General features: G+C 46.1%; 1 protein-coding gene across 1 annotated transcript in view; it reads right to left on the minus strand.

Annotated features, from left to right (window-relative positions):
• Positions 1–27,708, minus strand: part of LOC126271993 (mitoguardin) — a 1,260,603-nt gene that overhangs the window by 1,155,507 nt on the left and 77,388 nt on the right. The window contains exon 3 of the mRNA XM_049974476.1: positions 4,531–4,710. Coding sequence (XP_049830433.1) covers positions 4,531–4,710 — 180 coding nt within the window. The remainder of the gene's footprint in view (positions 1–4,530; positions 4,711–27,708) is intronic.

Below are 27,708 nucleotides of genomic sequence, written 5' to 3' on the forward strand. Positions count from 1 at the left end.
TAACCTGCCCGTCTTTCGCAGCCAGAACCTTTCTCTCCGCTCACACCACCTGCTGCACAGTCAGTAGCCAACCAGACGTAATGAGCAATGCACGCTCGTTCGTGAGCTCTTGTTTGTAACATTTTTTTCTCTAACTTTTTTGGTTACGTTTAGATGAGAACACATACTGAATATGGAAATGAAAGATACGTACCTTATCTTACATCATACCTTTATTGTTTAAAATGTAGGTTTATAGACAGTATGAGTATTTTTGTTACCTGAAAATCTTGAGATTTCAATGTTTTTAGTCAATGTCGGGTCTTGGCGAGACATATTTCTTTTATAGGCATGACATTTAGATAAATGCAGTTCTTTCAGACAGTAAAATTGTCCGCACTCATCCGCCGTTTTCTTCTTTATTCATTCAAAGTGAAATGTTAGATTAGTTACTCTATTGCAAGTAGCAATTTTTAATGTATGCTGTTGTAGATTCCTTCAGAGGACTCAAGAAATTTAGCAGAAGAGCTGTGCACAATCAGAATCCTCTTCTCGAATCGCTGGTCTCAATGTGCATGAAATAAACGATCCAGAATAATCCTGGAAGTAGTTTCTGGGGCATCAATATAGATACTGAGAAATTTGATGCCTTTCCTCGTGACACTGAAAAATATACAGAGAATTTTGGATGGTATCCTATGTCACCAACTCGTCATAAAATTTTAGTCCAAAGTGGCGAAGTCGTATCTAAAGCAATTTACCTACAGGCCAATTGGCGGAGGAAGCAGCAGAGGCCCGAAACGAGCAGGTACGGCAATACGGAATACATTTTTCTCTTTAAGTTTCACATGTGGATTGCAACAGAGATGTAATACGCAGATTTTTACCAAATCCAGATGCATAACGAACTCGAAGAGACCAAGGCATTATAAGAAAAATTGTCCATTCTCACAAGAGGCAATCAGTCTGAATGTCGCAAGCACACACTCGTTACTCTAGATGAACATTATAGCGACGAAACTATTGAGGCACGCGAAGATGACGAAGAGGAAGATGGGCAATAGCTTGACAATTAATTAAGATACAGGGTGATTCGAGAGGACTGTCACATTGTTTCTAAGATAGTTCCTCATGTGAAAAGAAAAAAACAACGAGAATGTCCTATGAACATGTGTCCGAGTTTAGATCGTTACGCAACTGTAGCAGGTTGAAGACTGCACACACCCATGAGTGAGGCTAGCGTTGCTGCCTCTGGATCACGGGGTCCAGGGTTCGATTCCCGGCCGGGTTGGTGATTTTCTCTGACAGGGGACAGGGTGTTTGTTTGTCTTCATCATTATCATCAACATGCGCGACAGTGGCTAGATTGGACTGTGTAAAAATTGGACTTTGTACGGGGCTTGATGACGGCGCAGTTGAGCGTCCCATAAACCAAACATCATCATCATCATCATCCATGAGTGATTATGAAGACAAATGTCAACATTTCATACCAAAAATTTTTATAGGCTCTGTGGTGGACAGTGTAATGGTGGGACAGATGAGTAATCCCGCCTATAAAAGGTGTTTAAAAAGACACCCACCCATCTCAATGCATTTGTCAGTGCGTTGGAGGGTGTGTTGCATATCGACATCATCTAGGTGGGCTTTAAAGCGGGCAACAGCGTCGCAGATACGAGCAACAAGTGCTTCATGTGTATCCCACCTTCACAGGGCGCACATCCCACTTTAGCCAGCCCATAAACAGAAAATCTTATGGGGTTAGGTTGGGTAATGTGGCAGGTCAGTTAATGGGTCTGCCATGGTCAATTCACCACTGAGGGAAGGTGTTATTCAAATACTTTGATACTTGTCTGGTACAGTGAATCGGTCATCCATCATGTTACAGGTACATTTGCCCCCGTTGCTGTAATGTCATGTCTTCCAAAAGTGCAGGTAGGTCTTCTATCAGGAAATGTGCATATGCTACAGCTGTCATCCCATTTGGCAGGAACACAGGCCCTATCACCAGGTCATCTGTCATACCACACCAGACGTTCACTGAGAACCTGGCCTGGAATCTTGGATCAAGTGGGTTCTCCATCACCCATGTATGAGAACAGTGGGTGTTCATGGTACCACTGCGTGTAAATGTGGCCTCACCTGTAAATAAAGTGTATTGCACGACATCTCAGTGTACAGCCAACTATTCACAAAATTGTTGTCTGTTTACTGAATCACCTGGATATACACTACTGGCCATTAAAATTGCTACACCACAAAAATGACATGCTACAGACGCGAAATTTAACCGACAAGAAGAAGATGCTGTGATATGCAAATGATTAGCTTTTCAGAGCATTCACACAAGGTTGGCGCCGGTGGCGACACCTACAACGTGCTGACACGAGGAAAGTTTCCAACCGATTTCTCATACACAAACAGCAGTTGACCGGCGTTTCCTGGTGAAATGTTGTTGTGATGCCTTGTGTAAGGAGGAGAAATGCATACCATCACGTTTCCGACTGTGATAAAGGTCGGATTGTAGCCTATCGCGATTGCCGTTTATCGTATCGCGACATTGCTGCTCGCGTTGGTCGAGATCCAATGAGAGTTGGCAGAATATGAAATCGGTGGGTTTAGGACGGTAATACGGAACGCCGTGATGGATCCCAACGATCTCGAATCACTAGCAGTCGAGATGATAGGCATCTTATCCACATGGCTGTAACGGATCGTGCAGCCACGTCTCGATCAACAGATGGGGACGTTTGCAAGACAACAACCATCTGCACGAACAGTTCGACGATGGTTGCAACAGCATGGACTATCAGCTCGGAGACCGTGGCTGCGGTAACCCTGCATCACAGACAGGAGCGCCTGCGATGATGTAGTCAACGACGTACTTGGGTGCACGAATGGCAAAACGTCATGTTTTCGGATGAATCCAGGTTATGTTTACAGCATCATGATGGTCGCATCCTTGTTTGGCGACATCGCGGTGAACGCACATTGGAAGCGTGTATTCGTCATCGCCATACTGGCGCATCACCCAGCGTGATGATAAGGGATGCCATTCGTTACACGTCTCGGTCACCTCTTGTTCGCATTGACGGCACTTTGAACAGTGGGCGTTACATTTCAGATGTGTTACGACCCGTGGCTCTACCCTTCATTCGATCCCTGCGAAACCCTACATTTCAGCAGGATAATGCACGACCGGATGTTGCAGGTCCTGTACGGGCCTTTCTGGATACAGAAAATGTTCAACTGCTGCCCAGGCTAGCACATTCTCCAGATCTCTGACCAATTGAAAACGTCTGCTCAATGGTGGCTGAGCAACTGACTCGTCACCATATGCCAGTCACTACTCTTGATGAACTGTGGTATCGTGTTGAAGGTGCATGGGCAGCTGTACCTGTACACGCCGTCCCAGCTCTGTTTGACTCAATGCCCAGGCGTATCAAGGCCGTTATTAAGGCTAGAGGTGGTTGTTGTGGGTACTGATTTCTCAGGATCTATGCACCCAAATTGCGTGAAAATATAATCACATATCAGTTCTAGCATAATATATTTGTCCAATGATTACCCGTTTATTATCTGCATTTCTTCTCGGTGTAGCAATTTTAATGGCCAGTAGTTCAGATGTTGCACAGCCTGCTCATGAAATGGGTACAAGCCATCATAATTAATGTAAGCCACACTCGCGTTTGTGAGACATCGAGCTGACGCTTGATGTGGTGTTGGGGCTCAATTCTACCATAGTAATAATTTCTTCCCTTTCCTCAACTGACTGAACGGCCTCGCGTTCTGATGTTACATGTGTACCCGGTAGTTTAATGCTTGAAAAACCGTGGGGGTTCGTTGACGAGGGAAACGTTTCTAGTATTCTGTCACAGCCACACGGACACTGCCATGACAGTACCTGTACACAAACAACGTAATGGACTTGTTCAACTGAAGAACACTCGGGGACGAGACGCACATGGCCTCACGACTGCTCAATTATCCAACCCACCATTGCACACTGGGTGTAGCTGCAGCTGTTGCCTCAGTGCGATGTGACTGTGCTGCCACCTGTTGGAGAACCCACATACCCCTTGTACGATGGATCAGGAACTGTCCCACCATTATTCTGTCCACCACATCGCCTACGCAGCATTTCGGTAAGTAATATTCGCAACTGCCTTCTTATCCACTCGTAGACGTGTGTAGTCTTCAACCCGCTCCAGGTCCGTAACGATCGAACATCGGGCACCAGTTTATAAGACTTCGTCGGTTTATTTTCAAATGAAGAATCACCTCACAAATTCTGTGACACTTCACCAGAATCACCCTGTGTATTGTATGTCAGATCTGAATATTTTGTAAATGAACACACAATTAGGGCCAAATAATGCATTTCACTTGATTCCATTGCGGAAAGACAGACAAAATAATTTTGAACAGTTTTTTTTTAGTGCCACGGAGCTCCGAGGGCAACGTTTCTTCACGAGCCGGGAAATAACAAGTGCATTACGAGCGTGGTGACGTCGTGGGGTGCACGGATGCGAGCGGAGGCAGCCGACTTACCCATGACGCCAAGCTGCTGCGGCGTGAGTCCGGCGGGCGCCTCGGAGGCGGAGGGCAGTCCGAGCCCGAGCGAGGCGGGCAGCGAACCGCGGTCCGACGACAGCACCGAGCCCTGGCGCGTCAGCGGGCGCGCGCCGCCCGGGCTGCCGCTGCGGCGACCGCTCTGCACGCTGGCCGCGTCTGCAACACACGGCCACACTTATAATGTCATTTCCAGTCGCTTCGGGGAGTGGCGCACACAACTAAGTGCAACATTCACTGACACGAGAGTAATTTAATCGCACACCGCCTTACAAAATAATAATAATAATAATAATAATAAAAGTTCTTGTTTGGTCTTAAGTACAGATACTGGTTTGATGCAGTTCTCCATGCTACTCTATCCTGTGCAAAGTTTCTCATCTCCCAGTACCTACTGCAACCTACATCTTTTTGAATCTGTTTAGTGCTCAGAATATGCCCTACCAACCGACCCCTTCTTCTAGCCAAGTTGTGCAACAAATTTCTCTTCTCTCCAATTCTATTCAATACCTCCTCATTAGTTATGTGATCTACCCATCTAATCTTCAGCATTCCTCTGTAGCAGACCATTTCGAAAGCTTCTATACCCTTCTTATCTAAACTACTAATAGACCATGTTTCACTTCCATACACGGCTACACTGCATACAAATACTTTGCTTCCAATGCCGGCCGCGGTAGTCTCGCGGTTCTAGGCGCGCAGTCCGGAACCGTGTGACTGCTACGGTCGCAGGTTCGAATCCTGCCTCGGGCATGGATGTGTGTGATGTCCTTAGGTTAGTTAGGTTTAAGTAGTTCTAAGTTCTAGGGGACTAATGACCACAGCAGTTGAGTCCCATAGTGCTCAGAGCCATTTGAACCATTTGCTTCCAATGGTTCAAATGGCTTTAAGCACTATGTGACTTAATATTTGTGGTCATCAGTCCCCTAGAACTTAGAACTACTTAAACCTAACTAACCTAAGGACATCACACACATCCATGACCGAGGCAGGATTCGAACCTGCGACCGTAGCAGCGGTAGACTGAAGCGCCCAGAACTGCCCGGTCACCACGGCCGGCTACTTTCAGAAACGACTTCCAGACCCTTAAATCTATACTCTATGTAAACAAATTTCTTTTCTTCAGAAACGCTTTCCTTGCCATTGCCAGTCTACATTTTATACCCTCCCTACTTCCACCACCATCAATCGTCCCCAAATAGGAAAACTCATTTACTACTTTAAGTGTCTTTTTCTAAGCTAATCCCCGCAGGATCACCCGATTTAATTCGACTACATTCCATTATTCTCGTTTTGCTTTTGCTATTGTTGATCTTATATCCTCCTTTCAAGACACTGTCCATTCCGTTCAGCTGCTCTTCCAGGTCCTTTGCTCTCTCTGACTGAATTACAATGTCATCGGCGAACCTCAAAGTTTTTATTTCTTTTACATGGATTTTAATTCCAACTCCGAATTTTTCTTTTGTTTCCTTTACTGCTTGCTCAATATACAAATTGAATAACATCGGGGATAGGCTACAGCCCTGTCTCATTCCCTTCACAACCACCGCTTGCCTTTCATGCCCCTCGACACTTATGACTGCCATCAGGTTTCTGTACAAATTGTAAATAGCCTTTCGCTTCCTGTATTTTACCCTAATAATAACAATAGTAGTAATAATAATTCCCAGAAAAAGTGGAGAAAATGAAATTCAATTTTACCGGTTGAGAGTATACACTGAGTTGATAAAAGTCATGGAATACGGATATGCACACAGACAGGGGGTAGTAGTAACGTGTGCACAAGGCACAAAAGGCCAGTGCACTGACGGAGCTTTCATTTGTACTCAGGTGATTCATGTGAAAAGGTTTCCAGCGTGATATGGCCGTACGACGACAATTAACGGACTCTGAAGACATTGTCAAGAGTGTTTGTTTGTGATTCTTTTTGTTTTGTTTGATACGCGCCCATGTGAAAAACGTAGAACACAAAGACAAAGGAGGAGTTAAAGCTACAACACGTTACGCCCAATCGGCGGAAGAAAAGGTAGCTAAAAACAGGACTTTCTCTTCGAGAAAGGATCATAACATACCTCACTCCCGAACAGCGAGCGGGAAAAACGAACACCTAAACCTTTCTGTTCGAGCTCTGATTTCTCTTATTTTATTTTGATGATCATTCCTACCTATGTAGGTTGGGCTCAACAAAATATTTTCGCATTCGGAAGAGAAAGTTGGTGACTGAAATTTCGTAAAAAGGTCTCGCCGCGACGAAAAACGTCTATGCTGTAATGACTTCCATCCCAACTCGTGTATCATATCTGACACACTCTCTCCCCTATAACACGATAATACAAAACGAGCTGCCCTTTTTTGCACCCTTTCGATGTCCTCCGTCAATCCCACCTGGTAAGGATCCCACACCGCGCAGCAATATTCTAACAGAGGACGAACGAGTGTAGTGTAAGCTGTCTCTTTAGTGGACTTGTTGCATCTTCTAAGTGTCCTGCCAATGAAACGCAACCTTTGGCTCGCCTTCCCGACAATATTATCTATGTGGTCCTTCCAACTGAAGTTGTTCGTAATTTTAACACCCAGGTACTTAGTTGAACTGACAGCCTTGAGAATTGTACTATTTATCGAGTAATCGAATTCCAACGGATTTCTTTTGGAACTCATGTGGATCATCTCACACTTTTCGTTATTTAGCGTCAACTGCCACCTGACACACCATACAGCAATCTTTTCCAAATCGCTTTGCAGCTGATACTGGTCTTTGGATGACCTTACTAGACGGTAAATTACAGCATCATCTGCGAACAGTCTAAGAGAACTGCTCAGATTGTCACCCTGGTCATTTATATAGATCAGGAACAGAAGAGGTCCCAGGACGCTTCCCTGGGGAACACCTGATATCACTTCAGTTTTAAACAATGATTTGCCGTCTATTACTACGAACTGCGACCTTCCTGACAGGAAATCACGAATCCAGTCGCACAACTGAGACGATACCCCATAGCTCCGCAGCTTGATTAGAAGTCGCTTGTGAGGAACGGTGTCAAAAGCTTTCCGGAAATCTAGAAATACGGAATCAACTTGAGATCCCCTGTCGATAGCGGCCATTACTTCGTGCGAATAAAGAGCTAGCTGCGTTGGACAAGAGCGATGTTTTCTGAAGCCATGCTGATTACGTGTCAATAGATCGTTCCCTTCGAGGTGATTCATAATGTTTGAATACAGTATATGCTCCAAAACCCTACTGCAAACCGACGTCAATGATATAGGTCTGTAGTTAAATGGATTACTCCTACTACCCTTCTTGAACACTGGTGCGACCTGCGCAATTTTCCAATCTGTAGGTACAGATCTATCGGTGAGCGAGCGGTTGTATATGAGTGCTAAGTAGGGAGCTATAGTATCAGAGTAATCTGAAAGGAACCTAATCGGTATACAATCTGGACCTGAAGACTTGCCCGTATCAAGCGATTTGAGTTGCTTCGCAACCCCTAAGGTATCTACTTCTAAGAAACTCATGCTAGCAGATGTTCGTGTTTCAAATTCTGGAATATTCCATTCGTCTTCCCTGGTGAAGGAATTTCGGAAAACTGCGTTCAATAACTCCGCTTTAGCGGCACAGTCGTCGATAACAGTACCATCGCCACTGCGCAGCGAAGGTATTGACTGCGTCTTGCCGCTTGTGTACTTTACATACGACCAGAATTTCTTCGGATTTTCTACCAAATTTCGAGACAATGTTTCGTTGTGGAACCTATTAAAGGCATCTCGCATCGAAGTACGTGCCAAATTTCGCGCGTCTGTAAATTTTAGCCCATCTTCAGGATTTCGCGTTCTTCTGAACTTCGCATGCTTTTTCCGTTGCCTTTGCAACAGCGTTCGGACCTTTTTTGTGTACCACGGGGGATCCGTTCCATCTCTTACCAATTTATGAGGTATGAATATCTCAATTGCTGTTGCTACTATATCTTTGAATTTGAGCCACATCTCGTCTACATTCGCATAGTCAGTTCGGAAGGAATGGAAATTGTCTTTTAGGAAGGCTTCTAGTGGCACTTTATCCGCTTTATTAAATAAAATTATTTTGCGTTTGTTTCTGATGGATTTGGAAGAAATGGTATTGAGCCTAGCTACAATGACCTTGTGATCACTAATCCCTGTATCAGTCATGATGCTCTCTATCAGCTCTGGATTGTTTGTGGCCAAGAGGTCAAGTGCGTTTTCGCAACCATTTACAATTCGCGTGCGTTCGTGGACTAATTGCTCGAAATAATTTTCGGAGAATGCATTTAGGACAATCTCGGAAGACGTTTTCTGCCTACCACCGGTTTTGAACAAGTATTTTTGCCAACATACCGAGGGTAGGTTGAAGTCCCCACCAACTATAACCGTATGAGTGGGGTATTTATTTGTTACGAGACTCAAACTTTCTCTCAACTCTTCCGCAACTGTATCATCGGAGTCTGGGGGTCGGTAGAAGGAGCCAATTATTAACTTAATTCGGCTGTTGAGTATAACCTCCACCCACACCAATTCGCACAGAGTATCTACTTCGACTTCACTACAAGATAAACCACTACTGACAGACACAAACACTCCACCACCAATTCTGCCTAATCTATCTTTCCTGAACACCGTCTGAGACTTCGTAAAAATTTCTGCAGAACTTATTTCAGGCTTTAGCCAGCTTTCTGTACCTATAACGATATCAGCTTCTGTGCTTTCTATTAGCGCTTGAAGCTCAGGGACTTTTCCAGCGCAACTACAACAATTTACAACTATAATTCCGACTGTTCCTTGATCCAAGCACGTCCTGTAATTGCCAAGCACCCTTTGACATTGCAGCCCATCCCGCACTTTCCCGAGGCCTTCTAACTTAAAAAACCGCCCAGTCCACGCCACACAGCCTCTGCTACCCGTGTAGCCGCCAGCTGAGTGTAGTGAACTCCTGACCTATTCAGCGGAACCCGAAACCCCACCACCCTATGGCGCAAGTCAAGGAATCTGCAGCCAATACGGTCGCAAAACCGTCTGAGCCTCTGATTCACACCCTCCACCCGGCTCTGCACCAAAGGTCCGCAGTCGGTTCTGTCAACGATGCTGCAGATAGTGAGCTCTGCCTTCATCTCGTAAGCAAGACCGGCAGCCTTCACCAAATCACATAGCCGCTGGAATCCAGAGAGAATTTCGTCAGATCCAAAGCGACACACGTCATTAGTGCCGACATGTGCCACCACCTGCAGCTGGCTGCACCCTGTGCTCTTCATGGCATCCGGAAGGACCCTTTCCACATCAGGAATGACTCCTCCCGGAATGCACACGGAGTGCACACTGGATTTCTTCCCCTCCTTAGCCGCCGTATCCCTAAGGGGCCCCATTACGCGCCTAACATTGGAGCTCCTAACTACCAGTAAGCCCACCCTCTGCGATTGCCCGGACTTGAAGGCTGAGAATGATCCTCTGAAACAGGGCAGGCAGCTGCATCTGGCTCAGCCAGAGACAGTGCCTGAAACCGGTTTGTCAGACGCACCGGGGAGGCTTTCTGATCAGCCTCCGGGGACGCCTTTCGCTGCCTGCCACGCCTTGGAACGACCTCCCAATCAACCACAGGCGAGGGCTCAGCCCCACTGCGGGCAGCAACCGGGGCAACCACAGCGGTAGACCGATCTGGGGACAGACGGGACGAGGTTGACATCCCCGTGATACCCAAGTCCGGCTCCCCACAGTGGTGCCCATTGGCAACAGCCTCAAGCTGCGCGACCGAAGTTAGCGCCGATTGCAGCTGTGAGCGAAGGGATGCCAAGTCAGCCCTCATCCGAACACAGCAATCGCAGTCCCTGTCCATTCTAATCGATGTTGAACAACAGTTACTGAAACACGAGTTTGCCTAGATAACGCAAGCGAAACACGCAAAGAATGTATCAACTAACCTGTACAAATGCCTAACGACTGCGCTACAATCTGCTGAATTTACGATTACAGTAACTAAAACTCGAAATTGCACCTCCTATACGAAACTCACACGCAATTTAAATAAGAATCTACGAAGTAAACACTAAAGCGCGATGCTACAACTGTCAAATATTATAATACGCCCGAAATATATGAATTAAACAATGCAAGTACCCAAAAACACGCAAAGAAATTAATTAAACTATCTAACAAATAAGTAAGCTAGGGTTATACGACTTGCTGCTGCAGCTGCTTATCCAACGGCGGCAGGGAGCACACTGACTGTGACCAACCGACACTGGCTGTTCAAAACAAAAACAGAAGACAGACGACTACGCGAATTTGCACTATTCAGGTACTAAGGCGCGATGCTACAACCCTCAAATACTATAATACGCCCGAAATATATGAATTAAACAATGCAAGTACCCAAAAACACTCAAAGAAATTAAGAATTGAACTATGTAACAAGTAAGCAAGCTAGGGGTATACGACTTGCTGCTGCAGCTGCTTATCCAACGGCGGCAGGGAGCATAATCCAGAGGTCAGTTCTTGCACAAAATCCTGCACCGGCAATACTTTCGCTATGATAGATAGCTATAAAGCCAGCATGGCTCAATATTTCTGCAGGGAGCTTCTATTGACTTTGTTGAGTCCATACCATGTCGAGTTGCTGCACTAATCTGGGCGAAAAGAGGATCAACAAGATATCAGGAAGTTCCTACGATTTTTGTCACCTCAGTGTATTTCAGTGAGTATAATATCGAATCAGCCTCTCAAAGAACTTGGCAGAATGAGCCCAGTCATTAGTATGACGTTGCACCCACTCTGGCCTGGACACATTCACTTATTCCATTCGGAAGAGTGTTCATAAAGCGGCTGTATCCTCTTTAGAGGTAACCTGGCCCACAACTGTTCTAACTGGTCCTTGATATTCTGGATGCACTGCGAAGGAGTGATGTCCAAGCTGGTTTCACGCACGCCCTATTGGGTCCGATCTGAGGATCTAGCTGGCCACGGTAGTACCTCAACATCACGCAGACAGTTCACAGACACAAGTGTCATGTGTGGACGAGCAATTCCCTGCTGAAAAATGGCAGCGCAATACTGTAGCATGAGAGGTAACACATGAAAATGCATGATACCCGTAATGGCCGTTGTGCCCACAGAGTACCTTCTATCACTACCATCTGTGACCTGAAGTCATAACCAATGGCTCCCAATACCGTGACGCCTGACACCAGAAGTTGTGATGGCTCTCCAACATTGAAACATCGCCCAAAGTCGTTCCCGTACTCGCTGACGACGAGGGCCATCCGGTAAAGTAAAATTCATCAGTGAACGCGAGATACATGTTTGCCTAGGCAGTGTGCTTGCAATAAAACAAGAGCGAGAGTTACCTTGCGTTGTGTGTTTCTATTTATTGTTCCATTACAGGTTTTAAGCCGATCTCGGTTACCTTCTGTCGGACTTGTTTATTAGCAAACTAACATCGCATGTTACTTTCCCTATAAGCATATCCATCTAAAGATGGTCCAGGTCGGCTTAAAACTAGCAGTGGAACAACAAAGAAAAAAAGGTAAACCAAAAGTTGATTGGTTACTCTTTCTTTAGAACACGCTGTCTTGAAATCTTTTTTTTAAAAATTGACATGTTTCTAATGCAAAATGTACAGCGGGAGCAGATATGTAATTACGCTGGAGGGAAGCGTATAACAAGACTGCTAATGTTCTCAGTATCTTAAAGAAATTGTCTGGCGCAGTCTGCAGAACCGTAAGATTGTTCACTGATGATACCGTTATTTAAAAATAGTTGTAGTATGATTGAAAAGAACTACATAAAGACATAGTGCACTACATGAAATCTATGGAAACGTGTAAGATGACGCCCAGTAACATGACAGAGAACCCGATTGTGTCATATTACAACAATAGTGCCACATATTCGGAGCAACACTAAAAAGCTACACGAAGTGGGACAAGCACACTAAATTATAAGGGACAATCAGAAAGTTTCCGTTCGATGGCCGTACAGGCCAGAACCGGTACGTCAACCAGGCAAAATCGCCGTGAGCATTGAGGTAGTCATCCTATCGACGCACCACGTTGAAGATAGCCTTTTAGTAAAACAACGTGTCATGCTGTGTGAATAAGTCTGCTGCACATACTCATCTGACAGGAGTCGTCGACCCTTCGAGGCCTTTTTTAAGGGACCGAAGACGTGGTAATCGTTTGCGGAGGCATCAGGACTATAGGGCAGGTGCTCTGGTGTCTCCCCTTGAGTTGCCGTAACTTCTGCGTTACGGGGATGTGCTTTATCATGAAGAAGCAGCACCCCTTGTCGCAGTTTTCTCGAACATTTCGCTTGCACAATATATATTCTCGATTCTCCGATGGATTATCGGTGTTTTATTTTGTATCCTGCCTGGAAGGCGGCGCGTGGGTCTGCTCCCGAGATCTGCAAATTAGGCCGAATGAAGGAAGCGAGTAGGAGCAGGTGAGTGAAAGCACTTCGGTACTACAAGTAAAGTTAAAGCACCTATAAACATAGACCAACACATTACTTAACTTTTGGTACAGATGAGCACGTAGGTACAAAGCCGTTCATGTATCAAAGCTAACAGTTACTAGAAGTTACAAAGGCAAAGTCTATAATGGCTAGCCCCCCTACAAGTAGAAGCTAAGTTGCTAGGTCGGCTGCTCTTGATCAGCTGGGCCAAAAACAGGGGGGGGGGGGGGGGGGGGGGCGCTCGTTGAGCTACACAGCGTCGACTAGAGAGCGCTTTGGTCGACGTAGTTCGTCCGCTCTCGTAGTGTCAACCTACGAGCGTGCAACTACGCTGTGGCATCGGAACTATCGATACCACAGTTTGTCCTTCGACAGATAAAGAGAAAAATGACAGCATGTTGGTCCTGTTTGGACACATTTGGTAATAACGTCGCCATACTTCACCTTTCCGCATTTCCCGTACGCAAGTTTGAAAGTCACGAATCCCACACTGATCCCTTGCCGGTGGTTATATACCCTCGTCGGAGTCGCACTACGTTCCATAAACGCTGTAGCAAAGTCCTCACATGAAAACTTCTTGATCGCCCCGTATAGTATTAGGTTAGATGAATGGAGGATTTATATTTGCACAACGATTCTGTAAAATTGCGGTGCGTCTGTAAAAGCCTTTGCGCTCGTGCGACCATTTCTAAAACACTACTTGTCTCGGACCAGTATTCTTCTCCCACAGTTTGGCATTAAGCTGTGACCCCACATGTAAAATTAGTGTTACAAACACACGTGTCACTGGCTATTATCATACGTAATGAATGTGGAAAGAGGAGATTCTCATACACTTTTCTTTTCCTTAGCGTTTATTCCGTCTTCTACGAGGTGCGCGATTTCAGGAATGGCAGGTTTTATTATTTAACTCTGTGGCAGGATGCCCTTTCTGCGCCACAGTCGTCAAGGGGGACAAGCCGTGTGAGCCTTCTGTCTGTAGATCGAGTAAACTTTGTTCTGTTTGTCGTCATATTTTAACTGTTTGTGTATCTTATTCTCTCAACCGGAGTTTGAGGAACAGCGCAGCAACGGCCTGAATGAGAGTGGGAAACCATACTCAGGCTGGACTGTGTACCAGTCCACGAGCGAATGCGCCGCGCGGATTCGATTATGTTCTGGACATCTTCCAGTCTAGCAAGCTAATGCGCTACGCGTTACGCTATAGGAGTGGATTCACTAGATTCTGATACGAGGTGCATTCAAGTTCTAAGGCCTCCGAATTTTTTTCTAATTAACTAATCACCCGAAATCGAGGAAACTGGCGTTACTTCTCGACGTAATCGCCCTGCAGACGTACACATTTTTCACAACGCTGACGCCATGATTCCATGGCAGCGGCGAAGGCTTCTTTAGGAGTCTGTTTTGACCACTGGAAAATCGCTGAGGCAATAGCAGCACGGCTGGTGAATGTGCGGCCACGGGGAGTGTCTTTCATTGTTGGAAAAAGCCAAAAGTCACTAGGAGCCAGATCAGGTGAGTAGGGAGCATGAGGAATCACTTCAAAATTGTTATCACGAAGAAACTGTTGCGCAACGTTAGCTCGATGTGCGGGTGCGTTGTCTTGGTGAAACAGCACACGCGCAGCCCTTCCCGGACGTTTTTGTTGCAGTACAGGAAGGAATTTGTTCTTCAAAACATTTTCGTAGGATGCACCTGTTACCGTAGTGCCCTCTGGAACGCAATGGGTAAGGATTACGCCTTCGCTGTCCCAGAACATGGACACCATCATTTTTTCAGCACTGGCGGTTACGCGAAATTTTTTTGATGGCGGTAAATCTGTGTGCTTCCATTGAGCTGACTGGCGCTTTGTTTCTGGATTGAAAAATGGCATCCACGACTCATCCATTGTCACAACCGACGAAAAGAAAGTCCCATTCATGCTGTCGTTGCGCATCAACATTGCTTGGCAACATGCCACACGGGCAGTCATCTTTTGAATTCAGTAATCTGTGGCAAAAGATTGACTTCAGATTAAATATTTGTTCGAGACGTGATTTCCCATTCCTATAACTACGTCGATATTCACCTATATTACTCTCTAATGTTGTTTCTATGCTGTGTAGTATAATCTTGGAAAATAGTAGCATCTAGAATGAGATTTTCACTCTGCAGCGGAGTATGCGCTGATATGAAACTTCCTTGCAGAGTCTCGGTCCGGCACACAGTTTTAATCTGCTAGGAAGTATCATAATAGCATCTAGTTTATTACCTATCTTATGTAGTGAATGTATCAAGGACACCTGCTACTGTCCTGTGACTTTTTGCTTTTTTCCAGGTTTTCTTAAAGATTAATTTTAGCTCAATTTTATTTTTGATAGTTACCATTTCAATACTTCTGCTGCAATAGCATGTTCTATACTATCTTTATAAGATTTTGATAATTTCTTTCGTAGCTGGGGCTAAATGACATCTAGATTTTCGCCAGTGCTCGAGTATTCGAGCTTATGGAACCGTTCTGGGCAATTAAGAAGCTGATCAAAATATTTTGCAATTTTCAGTGTTATAAGCCAAATCGGTGAGCCTCGTCCCACCCTCCTGTGTTGTCAGATTTACATCTGAATTAGCCGGCCGCGGTGGTCTCGCGGTTCTAGGCGCTCAGTCCGGAACCGTGCGACTGCTACGGTCGCAGGTTCGAATCCTGCTTCGGGCATGGATGTGTGTGATGTCCTTAGGTTAGTAAGGTTTAAGTAGTTCTAAGTTCTAGGGGACTGATGACCACAGATGTTAAGTCCCATAGTTCTCAGAGCCATTTGAACCATCTGAATTAGACGTATCTAACACTTTAAATCTCACTTTCTCCTGCAAACATCTACTGGAAAAGTGTCTGTTTAGCAGATCATCTACAGAAAACATTCCCATACTAAATTACCTCGTATATTCGCTTTTTTCACCACCATTTTGCCTACAGCCTTTTGACTTACAAGGTTAGTAATCATAATTTAACTGTATACATTAATTTTACATACATAACTTGAATGTTTAAATAAATTTAAATTTTATAATTAATAATGCAATATGGCGAGTAATAAAATAAAATGGAGAAAATAGTGGGAATCGAACACAGGTCTGTGACTTGCCAGTCCGTGCGTTTTTTCTTTTTTTTAGATTTTTTCTTTTTTTCATAACTTTGCGAAAATAAAGAAAGTAAACTTTTCACTCGAGGACCTCTCGTTCTGCACCTGCTTTTTTTGTAGACGTATCAGGTGGGGGGCTGGCTTAGGCAAGGTGGGCAGGGGTCGCGACCCGAGGCCTGTCCACGATGTGTCCTCCCTCCCATCCTGGGGATGTAATGTGGTACAAAGGATACAGTTGGTGTATTATTGTGATTTTTTTTATTTATTCATTTATTTATTTTTAATATTTTTTAAATTAAATGAAACAATAAGTTTACTGTTACCAGTCACTGTTTTTTTAAATTTTTATTTAACAGTAAGGAACTGAAAACTAGTAAGTGCACTCGTTGCGTCGAGTTGGGGACGCACGTAACTAAAACCATGCTAATAGTTGTAGAAAAAGGCACAAAGAAAGAGAGCAAAGTGCGGAGCGAAGGAAACCATGAAACAAAACTGAAGGGTGGAATCCATACCACCATTAACCAGTGCTACATCTTGCACCGGATGGGAAAACTAAAACTGCGAAGACCTTTTCGCATCGGGGACAAAAAGAGGAAATGGGACAAATACTGCTACAGAGTGTGAGGGTTCACAACGAAACTCTCCATCTGCTGTATCATCCAGGTATGACTTCTCGTAATGATGAACGTAGATCCCACGTTGTACCGTGTAGTGTTCTATTATCGTATTGTAATTTTAGCTTTTCTCACCCGTGATGTTCCAGCTACGTGGAGGGTCGTGGAACGCACTCCACAAAAAATTGGAAAAATATTGTCGATACTTTGGGTTACGGAGGATCTTGCAATGTCGTTCCTGCAAATAGTTCCAAAAGTCTAAAGTGTCTTTAGTGCCGTCTTGAAACAAATAATGCACTGCATGTCCACAAAGCCACGTCATTGTATAAGTTTTAGTGCGTGGGTAATACGTTTCATTCGGGTATAAGATAGTCTTGGGGTCGATATGATTCGGCGTTACCCGAAGGAAGTATGCTGACATTTGCCTCACTAAGTGCCACACTGCTGTAGACTCGCCACAACTAAGACGGTGTTCATCGTTGTCTTGAACGCCACAGCTCGTGCACGTGGGTGAGTCTACCATGTGGATCGCATGTAGCCTTGATCTGGTCACCTGCTTACCGTTGGCAGTGATATACCACATCGCCGTGACGTCAGTGTCCAGTGTTATGTGGTGAATTGTCCTCTACACTACTCGCTAGTTGACGTTCGGGTGCTTCCTCTCCACGACGTTATCGGGTCGTTCACGTTGCAGGACCCTATAAACCGTCTTTGCCGTCGCCAGTTGAGTCGCTGGTAAGGCAAGTCGAACGTAACTGAGTTCGAGGTAAAAGACACCAATGTAGAAGAGCGAAGAGGGGACGTGGTATATCGGCACAGGCGGCAACAGGGAGGGCGGTGTTAGTTCTTCTATTAACAAACTGGTCAGACTGTCCGGACGCGGTGCCATAGTTTGACTAATGTGCTCACAAATAGGGCGACCGCTCTGTCATAAACGTGATAAAGGCCAAGCCCTCCCCGATCCGGGGGAAGGGTGAGAGTCTCATATTTGATCTTGAAAAGCATTCCAGAACTCACGAAGGACCCAAAGCCGCAAGTATACGGCGAGCTAACATCACCGGTATAGGTAATATCTGGGCGTAGTGCGGAATGCGTGACGCTAAATGTGTGTTGACATACTGGGAACGTTGGACGATATCCAGGGCTCGTAGGCGGTTGTTGGCAATTTCAGTCCGAACATTTCGTAAAAGCCGTCGAAAGTTGTGAGCAGCGGTTCGTCGTAGATCGTCTGTAAAATCAATGCCGAGACATTTCAAACTATCACTGAGCTGTAAGGGGATGACACAGTTCTCAGACAGTCCGACCCCGATATTCATCGCCACCGATTTTGCGACGTTGATACGACTACCAGTTGCCATGCCATATTTCGCTATCCAAGTTAGTGCGCTAGCGGTGTCGTCACCGTTGCGGATGACAATCACCAGGTCGTCAGCGTACGCTTTACATCGGAAAGTGTGGCCTCGTAACGTCATAACCGTTAGTCGTTGGCGCAGGCCGCAGAGGAGAGGTTCCATGGCCACAGCGTAAAGTAAAGTGGACAGAGGGCAGCCTTGGCGTATCGATCGAGAAATGGTGAGGGGCTGCGAAGGTCGGCCGTTGACGATCACCTTGGACGTCGCGCCACGGAGTAGTCGCATGACGACAGTGACGAATGGCTGTAGGTACCGCATATGTTGGAGGACCGCTTCCAAATAGTTGTGGTCCACTCGGTCGAAAGCTTGACTAAAATCGATGGCCGCCAGTGCACCCTTCAGACGACATGCCCTCGCCAGTGAGATCAAGTCACGATATTCGCTGAGTGCCGTTTGAATATTATTGTCGCCTCCTAATGGCGTCTGATCGGGTGAGATAACATTGCGTAGGGTCTGGCGTATCCGCGGCGCCAACAGTCGAGAAAAGATCTTGAAGTCGTAGTTCAATAGCGTCAACGGGCGGTAGTCCTGCAGTCGTGAGCCACCGTACGGTTTGTGAATAGGAATAATCATCCCTTCCACAAGGGCAGCAGGGAGCGGCACGTCCGGGGATAGTAGTTCGCGACAGATGTCCGTCCATCGGGAGGCTAATAAATATTGAAAAAGTCCGATAAAATTCCAAGGGGAGGCCATCAGGACCCGGAGACTTGTTGACAGCTCCTTTTCTAATGGCGTTGATCACTCCTTCTTCTGTAATTTCTTCCATCAAGGCCGCTTCTATTACCGGGGTGACGGTGCCGTAAATCGTCTGAGAGACGTCCTCCAGTGCTGTCGGATCAGGGGTCTGAGCGGAATAGAGCTGGTAATAATGATTGTAGAACGCTGTGTTTATGTCTTGTTGCGTGGTGAGGCGATGACCGTCCTCCGTGTCGATGAAGCGTATCAGCGCTCGTTGGCGTCGTTTACGTTCAAGAAGGACGTGGAACATTGACGGGCGTTCGCTAGGTATCCGATCCTGCGTCCTTGAGCGGATGACTACCCCCTCTAGGTGGCGTCGCATATGAGCGAGGATCTGAGCCTTAGCACGGTGGACCGCCGTTTGTCGTTCCGGAGACGGCGCCATAGCATCGCAGTCGCGCAGGACCCGGAAGTAAAAGTCGATTGTATGTCTTCGCCAAGTAGCGTGGTCGCGACCGTAGGTTATCAACGTTCGCCTCAGTGCCGGTTTGGCGCAATCCAACCACCAGCGGATCGTTGTGGGATATGCACGGAGGCGATTTTCACACGAATGCCACGTATCCTCAACGGCTTGGCGGCAATCCGGGTACGACAGGTGAGCGATGTTTAATTTACACGGGCTGCGGCTTCTCCACACTTGTTGCCGCCGCAGGGTGACGGCACAAATGTAAGCTGAGTGGTCCGAGAATGCTGCAGGCCACAGTTCCGCATCTTGTGTTCCAGCGGCGAGAGAGCGTGAGACATAAATCCGATCGATACGACTGGAAGAGTGACTCGTGAAGTGCGTGAATCCCGGTCGGTGGCCGTGAAGATGTTCCCAAGTGTCCACCATCTGCAGGTCTCGAAATAGCGTCTCGAGTTCCGGGCACGGATTATGTCGTGGGAGTTGGTCTCTGGGCGCCAGTACGCAATTGTAGTTACCTCCAAACAACAGATGGTCGTGGGGGCCTTGGAAGAGCGGGGCGACGTCTTCCGCAAAGAAACGTGAACGTTCGCGACGTTTGTCCGTCCCGGAAGGTGCGTAGATATTGATAAGGCGGACACCCAGTACTGTGAGTGCCATTCCTCTTGCCCCAGGCAGAAACAGGATATCGTCCGCCACTATCGCTTCCCGAAGAAGTATAGCGACACCGCTGCCTGTTGGGGAAGCTGGAGAGACGCAAGCATCGTAACCGTACATGCCTGGGAAGTCGTCGACGTACACTTCCTGGAGAAGGGCTATGTCGATGGAAGCAGAGTTCAACATATCCTGAAGCAAGGATAACTTAGCGCGCGTCCGTATAGTGTTGATGTTTATAGTTGCAATGCGATAAGTTTGAGGTCTATCCACAGCATCCGTGTTGGCCATCAGTACCCCTGTAAGGCTGTCTCGTCACTAACTGATGGCGGGGTAGGGTCAGCACTGGTGGGATAAATTTCCCCCCGTGTCGTCCGACACGATGGGCAAGGAGTGTGCCTCACAGTCGTCTGCCCAGTCGCCATGAAATACCATCGGCTGTTGGTGGCTGTTAGTGGCTGCTGCTGCACTCGGCGCTGACTCCATCGGCTCTTCTGGCTGGGAATCGGCAGCGGCTGTCTGCTTGTGATCCTGCTGTTCTGTGGAGTCGGGGTGGCTGAAGCCGTCACCACGGCGATCTGTTGAGTTTGAAGTTACAGCGGCCTCTGTACCGTCGGTACCGTCGTCGGAATTTCCACAGTCCATGTCAGACGATCGCTGCAAACACTCGTCCGATGGAGCACGCCGTCGTCTCTTGTGTTTTCGCGGGGAACGCTGTTTACGGACGTGTGCTTCAGTATCTGAATGTGGGTGGATTTCTTCAGCTGCTCCGCTGTCTGGAAGAAAAGCCGCTGTCGGCACAACCCGTGGGTCAGTGTCCATCCTGGCATCCAAGGTCGGTCGGTGATTATCTTCAGGTGGGGGTGCCATTGTAGAGGCCGGATCCTGTACTGCAGAAGCCATTATGTTCTCGCCATCGGGGGCGGCTATCGGACTAATGTCGTCAGCATCGGTAAAGGTTGCTGCCCGTGTAACTTCGGCGTAATTGAGAGGAAGGGTCGTCACCGTAGAAGGAGTCATAGATTCACCTGTCTGGATTTGAGTAAGCCGTCGTCGTAGACAATCCGAACGGACGTGCCCTACTTGGCCACAACCAGAGCAAGTGCGTGGCTGACCGTCATACATAATGATCGCCCTACATCCACCGATGACAAGATATGACGGAACATTTTTGGTCAATTCAATTTTAATCTGTCGTACCCCGTTAAGAACGGGGTACGTTGTAAGGTGGTCCATTTTTCGGCTATATGGCTGATCACTCTGCCGTAGGGCTGGAAAGCCGCGGTGACTACGTCCGGTGGTACTTCAAAAGGGAGTTCGAAGACGCGTATCGTACGTAGGCCAAGCCCCGCGTGATCGATAGAGACCGCCCCAATATGGCCATCAGAATGTTTGAATTTAAGACCGTTCGCATGTGCGCTCACGATTCTGTTGCACACCTCGTCACTTACTAGCTTGACGTAGACAACACTGCTCGTGATAGAGAGATGGATACCAATTATATCTCGCGGGTCAATTTTAACGTCGTCACGTAGGAAACGTTCCACTTCAAAAGCTCGCGGTCGTGGATGATCGGGTTGAAAACTGATCTTGATGGTGGTTTGTCTGTATGAATGTGCCATGTTGCGTCGGTAGTGATGGACTCTAAACTAGCGACAACGCGGCAGTAAACAACTACAGGCACTCGCGACCGCGCGGCCGGGACGTAAACAAGACGTCCTCGCTGCAGCGCTGCGAAAAGCAGACTGGCGTTAAACCACTCTGCAATAGCGCCGCTACGGCAAAGGCTCCTCAAAAATTCCTCATGCTCTTTGCTTGTACACTACGCTACACACAATTTCAGTTCAGTGAGTAACGTGGCACTCGTAGTGTCGGAAGGGATGATGTCATATTGGACCATTGACAGTCGAAAAAACAACAGCTGCATCCCTTGTCTGGCTTGATCGTAGCGTAGCTGACCGTCATTTCAGCGTTCGACACTAGTTGCTAGTTATTGCAGAGACAACGCTTTAAAACATGTTTTCGTCAGTTTGATTTGCATACCAGCACGCATTCTAAGAGAACTGGTTTGATTTAGTGCGATCTTCGATTCGCATTCGAAGAGAAGTGATGGAATGTTAGTGCGATTTCCGGGTCGCATTCGAAGATAAATGGCGTAATTGTAGTGTTATATTTATAGTGTTTTGTAGCACATTAGACCATGATAACTGGCTGCCACTGCGTCTTCCAGTCGGATAGCTGTCTGTTTATAAGCCTAGAATTGTGCTACAGTGATTTGAGTAGTATGATGGCAGTGAACTAATGTTGACGTCTTGGTGATAAAATTCGCCTGATATGAACCCGATAGAACACATCTGACACGTTATCGGTCGCCGGTTCCGCACCATCAAACAAACCACCGGATCCTAATGTATGGCAACTGCATGACCTGTGCATAGATACCTTGTGCCACATACCTGCGGAAACCTAACAAGGACATTTCGAATCCATGTCACGCAGAATCGCAGCTGTATCGAGTTTCAAAGCTGGACCATGCTATTTGGCTCTGAGCACTATGGGACTTAACACCTATGGTCATCAGTCCCCTAGAACTTAGAACTACTGAAACCTAACTAACCTAAGGACATCACACAACACCCAGTCATCACGAGGCAGAGAAAATCCCTGACCCCGCTGGGAATCGAACCCGGAAGCTCGGGCGCGGGAAGCGAGAACGCTACCGCACGACCACGAGCTGCGGACAACATGCTATTTAATCAATCATTTGGTCATAATATTTTGGGTCATAAGTGTCTGTGTGCAAATTATTTCCATGAACATTATGTAATTCTGAGGTGAAGGACTAACGTCGGTAAGTACTGGAATTCCCTGTGGAAAGAGAGAGGACTAAGTACTACTGTAGTCCTTTAACAGCACGTCGCAGCGAGACTAAGCAAGCAAAAAATAAAATGTGTAACCTAAATGTTTAAATAATACAGTATAATTTACGTATAATGTATTAGGCACATTTGACACCTTTTTAAAAGAACATTTTTTCGTGTTGCTGGCTAACGCCGCGCGCGATAGCACTACAACAAAAATTTAAAAAGGGCGTTTGAAAATGATGTACAATAGTAGTTTTTTATACGTTATTTGTAAACGAACATGAGTTATACACGAGGTCGTTCAGTACGTAATGCCACGCATTTTTTAAAAAGCCATTAATATAAATAGGCAAACGTCCTTGATGGTGCTTCACATCTGATGTTTGTTCTGTGCGCCGGTGAATTTTCGAATCGTTCTGGCGGGTGGCGGATGGCAAAGTTGTAGTGCAGCGTCAAAAAGGCGTCTACATACCACTCACGTTATAAGCAGCGTGCTGTTATTGAATTCTGGTGTGCAGAGAAAGAAACCGTGGTGAACATCCATAAACGTTTGTTTGCGGTGTACGGTGGTGCTGCAGTTGATAGGAGTAAAGTTGGGAAATGGGTCAACAATTTTACAGCCTCAGGAAATGCAGAGAAATAGTTCCATGATCAGCCACGCTAGGGGCGTTGAGTCACAGCCACTGCTCCAGACATGCTGAATCGTGCGGATGCCATTATTCGTGCCGACCGATGCATCACAACTCGACAATTGGCTCTACAGTCGTCGGTCAGCATTGGAAGTGCGTCTGCAACGATCGAGACTCTCGGATATTCAAAGAGGTGCTCATGATGGATTCCACAAATGCTCACAGCGGACCACAAGAGTCAAAGAAAGGCCATTTCATCTGAATTGTTGGAGCGTTTTGAGACCGACAGACAGGCCTTTCTGTCACGGATCGTCACGGGGTACGAAAGCTCGGTGCACACTTTGCGCCGGAAACAAAAAGGCAGTCCATGGAGTGGCATCATCCTCATTCACCACAAAAGAAGAAATTAAAGACAGCCCCCTCTGCGGGAAAAGTCATGGTGACATCTTCTGAGATTGTGATGGCATCATTCTTGTGGATCTGGTGCCACGAGGATCAACCATCAATTCAGAGGCATACGTGAAGACTCTGAATAAACTCAAGAACCATTTCCGATATGTTCGGTCAGACAAGAATCCGGCAGAAATCTTGCTCCAACACGATAGTGCACGCCCACACAAGTCTGAGAAGCCGGGAATATAGCGCCAAATTGGGATGGACATCATTGCCTCATCCACCCTACAGACCTGACCTGGCACCCTCGAACTTCCATCTCTTTGGGCCGCTTATAGATATAGATTCTCTACGGGGAACACACTTTGAAGATGACAAGAGTCATGCAGTGGATGGCTACGCCAACATGGCAAGAGCTTTCACCTGCAGGGTATACATGCTCCTCCACAACGTTGGCGTACGGCCAAAGAACGTGATGGAGACCACGTAGAAAAATCGAAGATGGACAAGACACGTTAATGTATATTATCACCAGATTCTGACTCTTAACAATAAATATGGGGCACTAATTGTTGAACAACACTCGTAAATCGCTCCCATCTGCCTGGCAAGATCAGCACTGCGTCATGGAACAATTATTTGAGGGTACTATATACACACTCGTGGACAGCTGGCTGCAATTCTTCGTTGTCAACGAACCTCTGTCCCCAGTGCGCGTCCTTCGTTTTATCGAATAAAGCGTAAGTATGGCCGCAGCTTTCTCTACTTAACAACAAACGTGTTTTTTTTTTCACTCTACTCAGTGTTTACAACTGCCATCTAGTGTCTGCACGGTGAAATTGACTTAGTTGATAGCCCAATGAGAGTATATGCACGTAGATTGAGCGGTATTTACGAAACAACGCAACTGTGTATCATTTCCGTACGCCTCTTGTATTTCAGGCTAATTGATTGTGTTTTACGATAACCTCTGGTGTTGTGTAGAGGCCAATTTACAATAGCAGCGGTTGGTTTTTACAATATTAGCAAATATCATTGATAACACATGGATATGGAAGTCATTTGAATTGGCCTCACGCAGCTGAAACATTTCCGCTGCTGCCGAAAACAAATTACCGCATGATATTGCACTTCATCAACGCGCTGCGCCATTCTGTTTGGCTCAGCCAGTGGCGTGCTACGATACTGTGGTGCGGGGATTTCAGTCTATACTAGTATTGCAGACACGTACCCACAAATATACGAAAGATTAATTACGTAACTTTATTTTTTGAGATAATCATTAAAATTTTATGTCTATACTCTTCGTAAAACAAAAAAACCGTGCCTTCAGAAAGAAGATATTTTTCGGATCCTAGAGATGAGATGAATTTGTAATCTCATATTCTGCTCTAATGTGTTAAAAAATCCATACGTCTTCGCAGTCTCCACAAAAAATGGTTCAAATGGCTCTGAGCACTATGGGACTTAACAGCTGTGGTCATCAGTCCCCTAGAAACGTAGAACCACTTAAACCTAACTAACCTAAGGACATCACACACATCCATGCACGAGGCAGGATTCGAACCTGCGACCGTAGCAGTGACACTGTTCCGGACTGCGCGCAGTCTCCACACAATCATGTTGCAGGAGAGAGAGAGAGAGAGAGAGAGAGAGAGAGAGAGAGAGAGAGAGAGAGAGAGAGAGAGAGATTGATAATGCAATATGTTATCGGCTGAGTCTTCCAAATACACGAAGAGGGTGATTGCTCACTGACAAAATATGGTATCCTTGATAATGCTTTCCGGGGTTGAGTTGACGACATGTTGCCACATAGTTGCGCCTTCTACTATCCTACATAGTAACATCGTAAACGCACTTATTACGGCTATACAACATGCTTTGGTATGGGGTTCATTGTAGAGAAAAGCCGGCCAAAGTGGCCGTGCGGTTCTAGGCGCTTCAGTCTGGAACCGCGTGACCGCTACGGTCGCAGGTTCGAATCCTGCCTCGGGCATGGATGTGTGTGATGTCCTTAGGTTAGTTAGGTTTAATTAGTTCTAAGTTCTAGGCGACTGATGACCTCAGAAGTTAAGTCGCATAGTACTCAGAGCCATTTGAAACATTTGTAGAGAAAAGGTATAAGGATGGCATAACAAAGGAAGAATTGGTCAGCAAGGATATTAACACTGACAATACGAGCAGGGAATAAAAAGTATACAACAGTAAATGTTAACGCATCTACTAAAGACAAGAACAGGAAAGAGAAGACAGTTGTGCACTATTTATGGAAGGAACTACATGATACACCCAAAAGCACAGCCCATACACAAGTAAAGGCACTCGCAGGTTATTATAATGCACATATATGAAGGAGAACAACACAATAAGGGAATAGCAGGCGAGTACTTAGCACACCAGAGGACACAAAATGACACTGATGATAACTTACTTCAGAACCAAAACAAGTACTCAAACGTAGGTAAGCCCGTGCACAAGCCCTGAAGAATTTCAGACTGACCTCATAGCAATCAGTTGGACATAAGGGCAGTCACCGATGAAATAAGACACAGTGCTACCAAATACGAGGAAGGGCTTAAATGACGACATGAAACTGAACACAGGAAACAGGCTGAATTATGGGGAAAGGAAGAAAAGAAGAGGCACTGGTGGTGGAGCAAGGACTATGAGCAGGCGGTAGGGGCCGATGTACATTTACCGTAAGAATCACAAAGATAAGAGAAATTTGGGCTCGTACGTAGGCATATAGACAGTAGTTTTTTTCTCGCTCCACTTGCGAGTGGAAAAGGAAAGGAAAAGACTAATAGTGCAATGACTTGCTGAGTATGTATACAGATGTAGATTTGGATGTATATTTAGATGTAGATGAATCGTAGGAAAGTCTGCAGAACTAAAGCAGCAAGAAGGACCCGGCAAATGGAGGGTTTCCTAGAAATTTGGAAACACGGCACAATAATAAGATGGAACAGAAAACAGACGATAGAGTCGGGATTGGACGCGATGAGAATTTTTTTAGGAAAAACAACAGTTCTGGAAGCTAAAAAAGTATCTGACTGGATACATGGGCAGCGAAATGTTTATAAGAGGCAAGAAAGGGAAAATTGGTCGTTAGTGAGAACGAAAACTATGGGATACTCGCAGCGCACTTTCATGAGTCGCTTAAGTGCGAAGCACCTGAAAACGAGCTGGAATTGAGGGCAGGACGGAATAAAGATAGTCACGTTTCCCAAACAAGGATGATCTACGCAACTGGAAAAGATCGGATAACAGCCGAGATGATAAAGTTAGTCGTATCGTTCACCGCCTTGTGGCCTCCACATTTTTATCTGCCAGGTTTGGAGAATAAGGAAAAAACCGGAAAAAGGGAAGAAAGCGATCGCAGTTATGAAATGAAATGATGGTATGGCATTGTTGGCCGGGAGGCCCCATGCGGGGAAGTTCGGCCGCAGTATTGCAAGTCCTTTTTAGCTGACGCCACTTCGGCGACTTGCGAGTCAATGATGATGATGAAGAACGCACAACACCCAGTCATCACGACGTAGAGAAAATCCCTGACCCCGCCGGGAATCTAACCCGGGACCCCGTGCGCAGAGGGGGACAAGAGGAATGCAAACAATTATACAGGAATATCACTACTACAAGTCAGCTACAAGTTGCTGTCGAGACTCCTCCTCAAGAGATTAGAAGAACAGATAGGAAGTTCAGTTAAATACTGTTAAGCGGAGTTTAGGAATGGAACAGGAAACGTAGAACAGATATTCATCATGAAACAACTAACAGAATGTGGTGTCTTAAAGAATGTAAAAGACGGTAGTAACTATCGTTGACTTCATGAAGAAGTATGACTCCATCGACAGACAGACAGACTCTTGGAAGGATC

Source organism: Schistocerca gregaria, chromosome 5 (genome assembly GCF_023897955.1).
Source record: "Schistocerca gregaria isolate iqSchGreg1 chromosome 5, iqSchGreg1.2, whole genome shotgun sequence".
Classification (NCBI taxonomy): domain Eukaryota; kingdom Metazoa; phylum Arthropoda; class Insecta; order Orthoptera; family Acrididae; genus Schistocerca; species Schistocerca gregaria.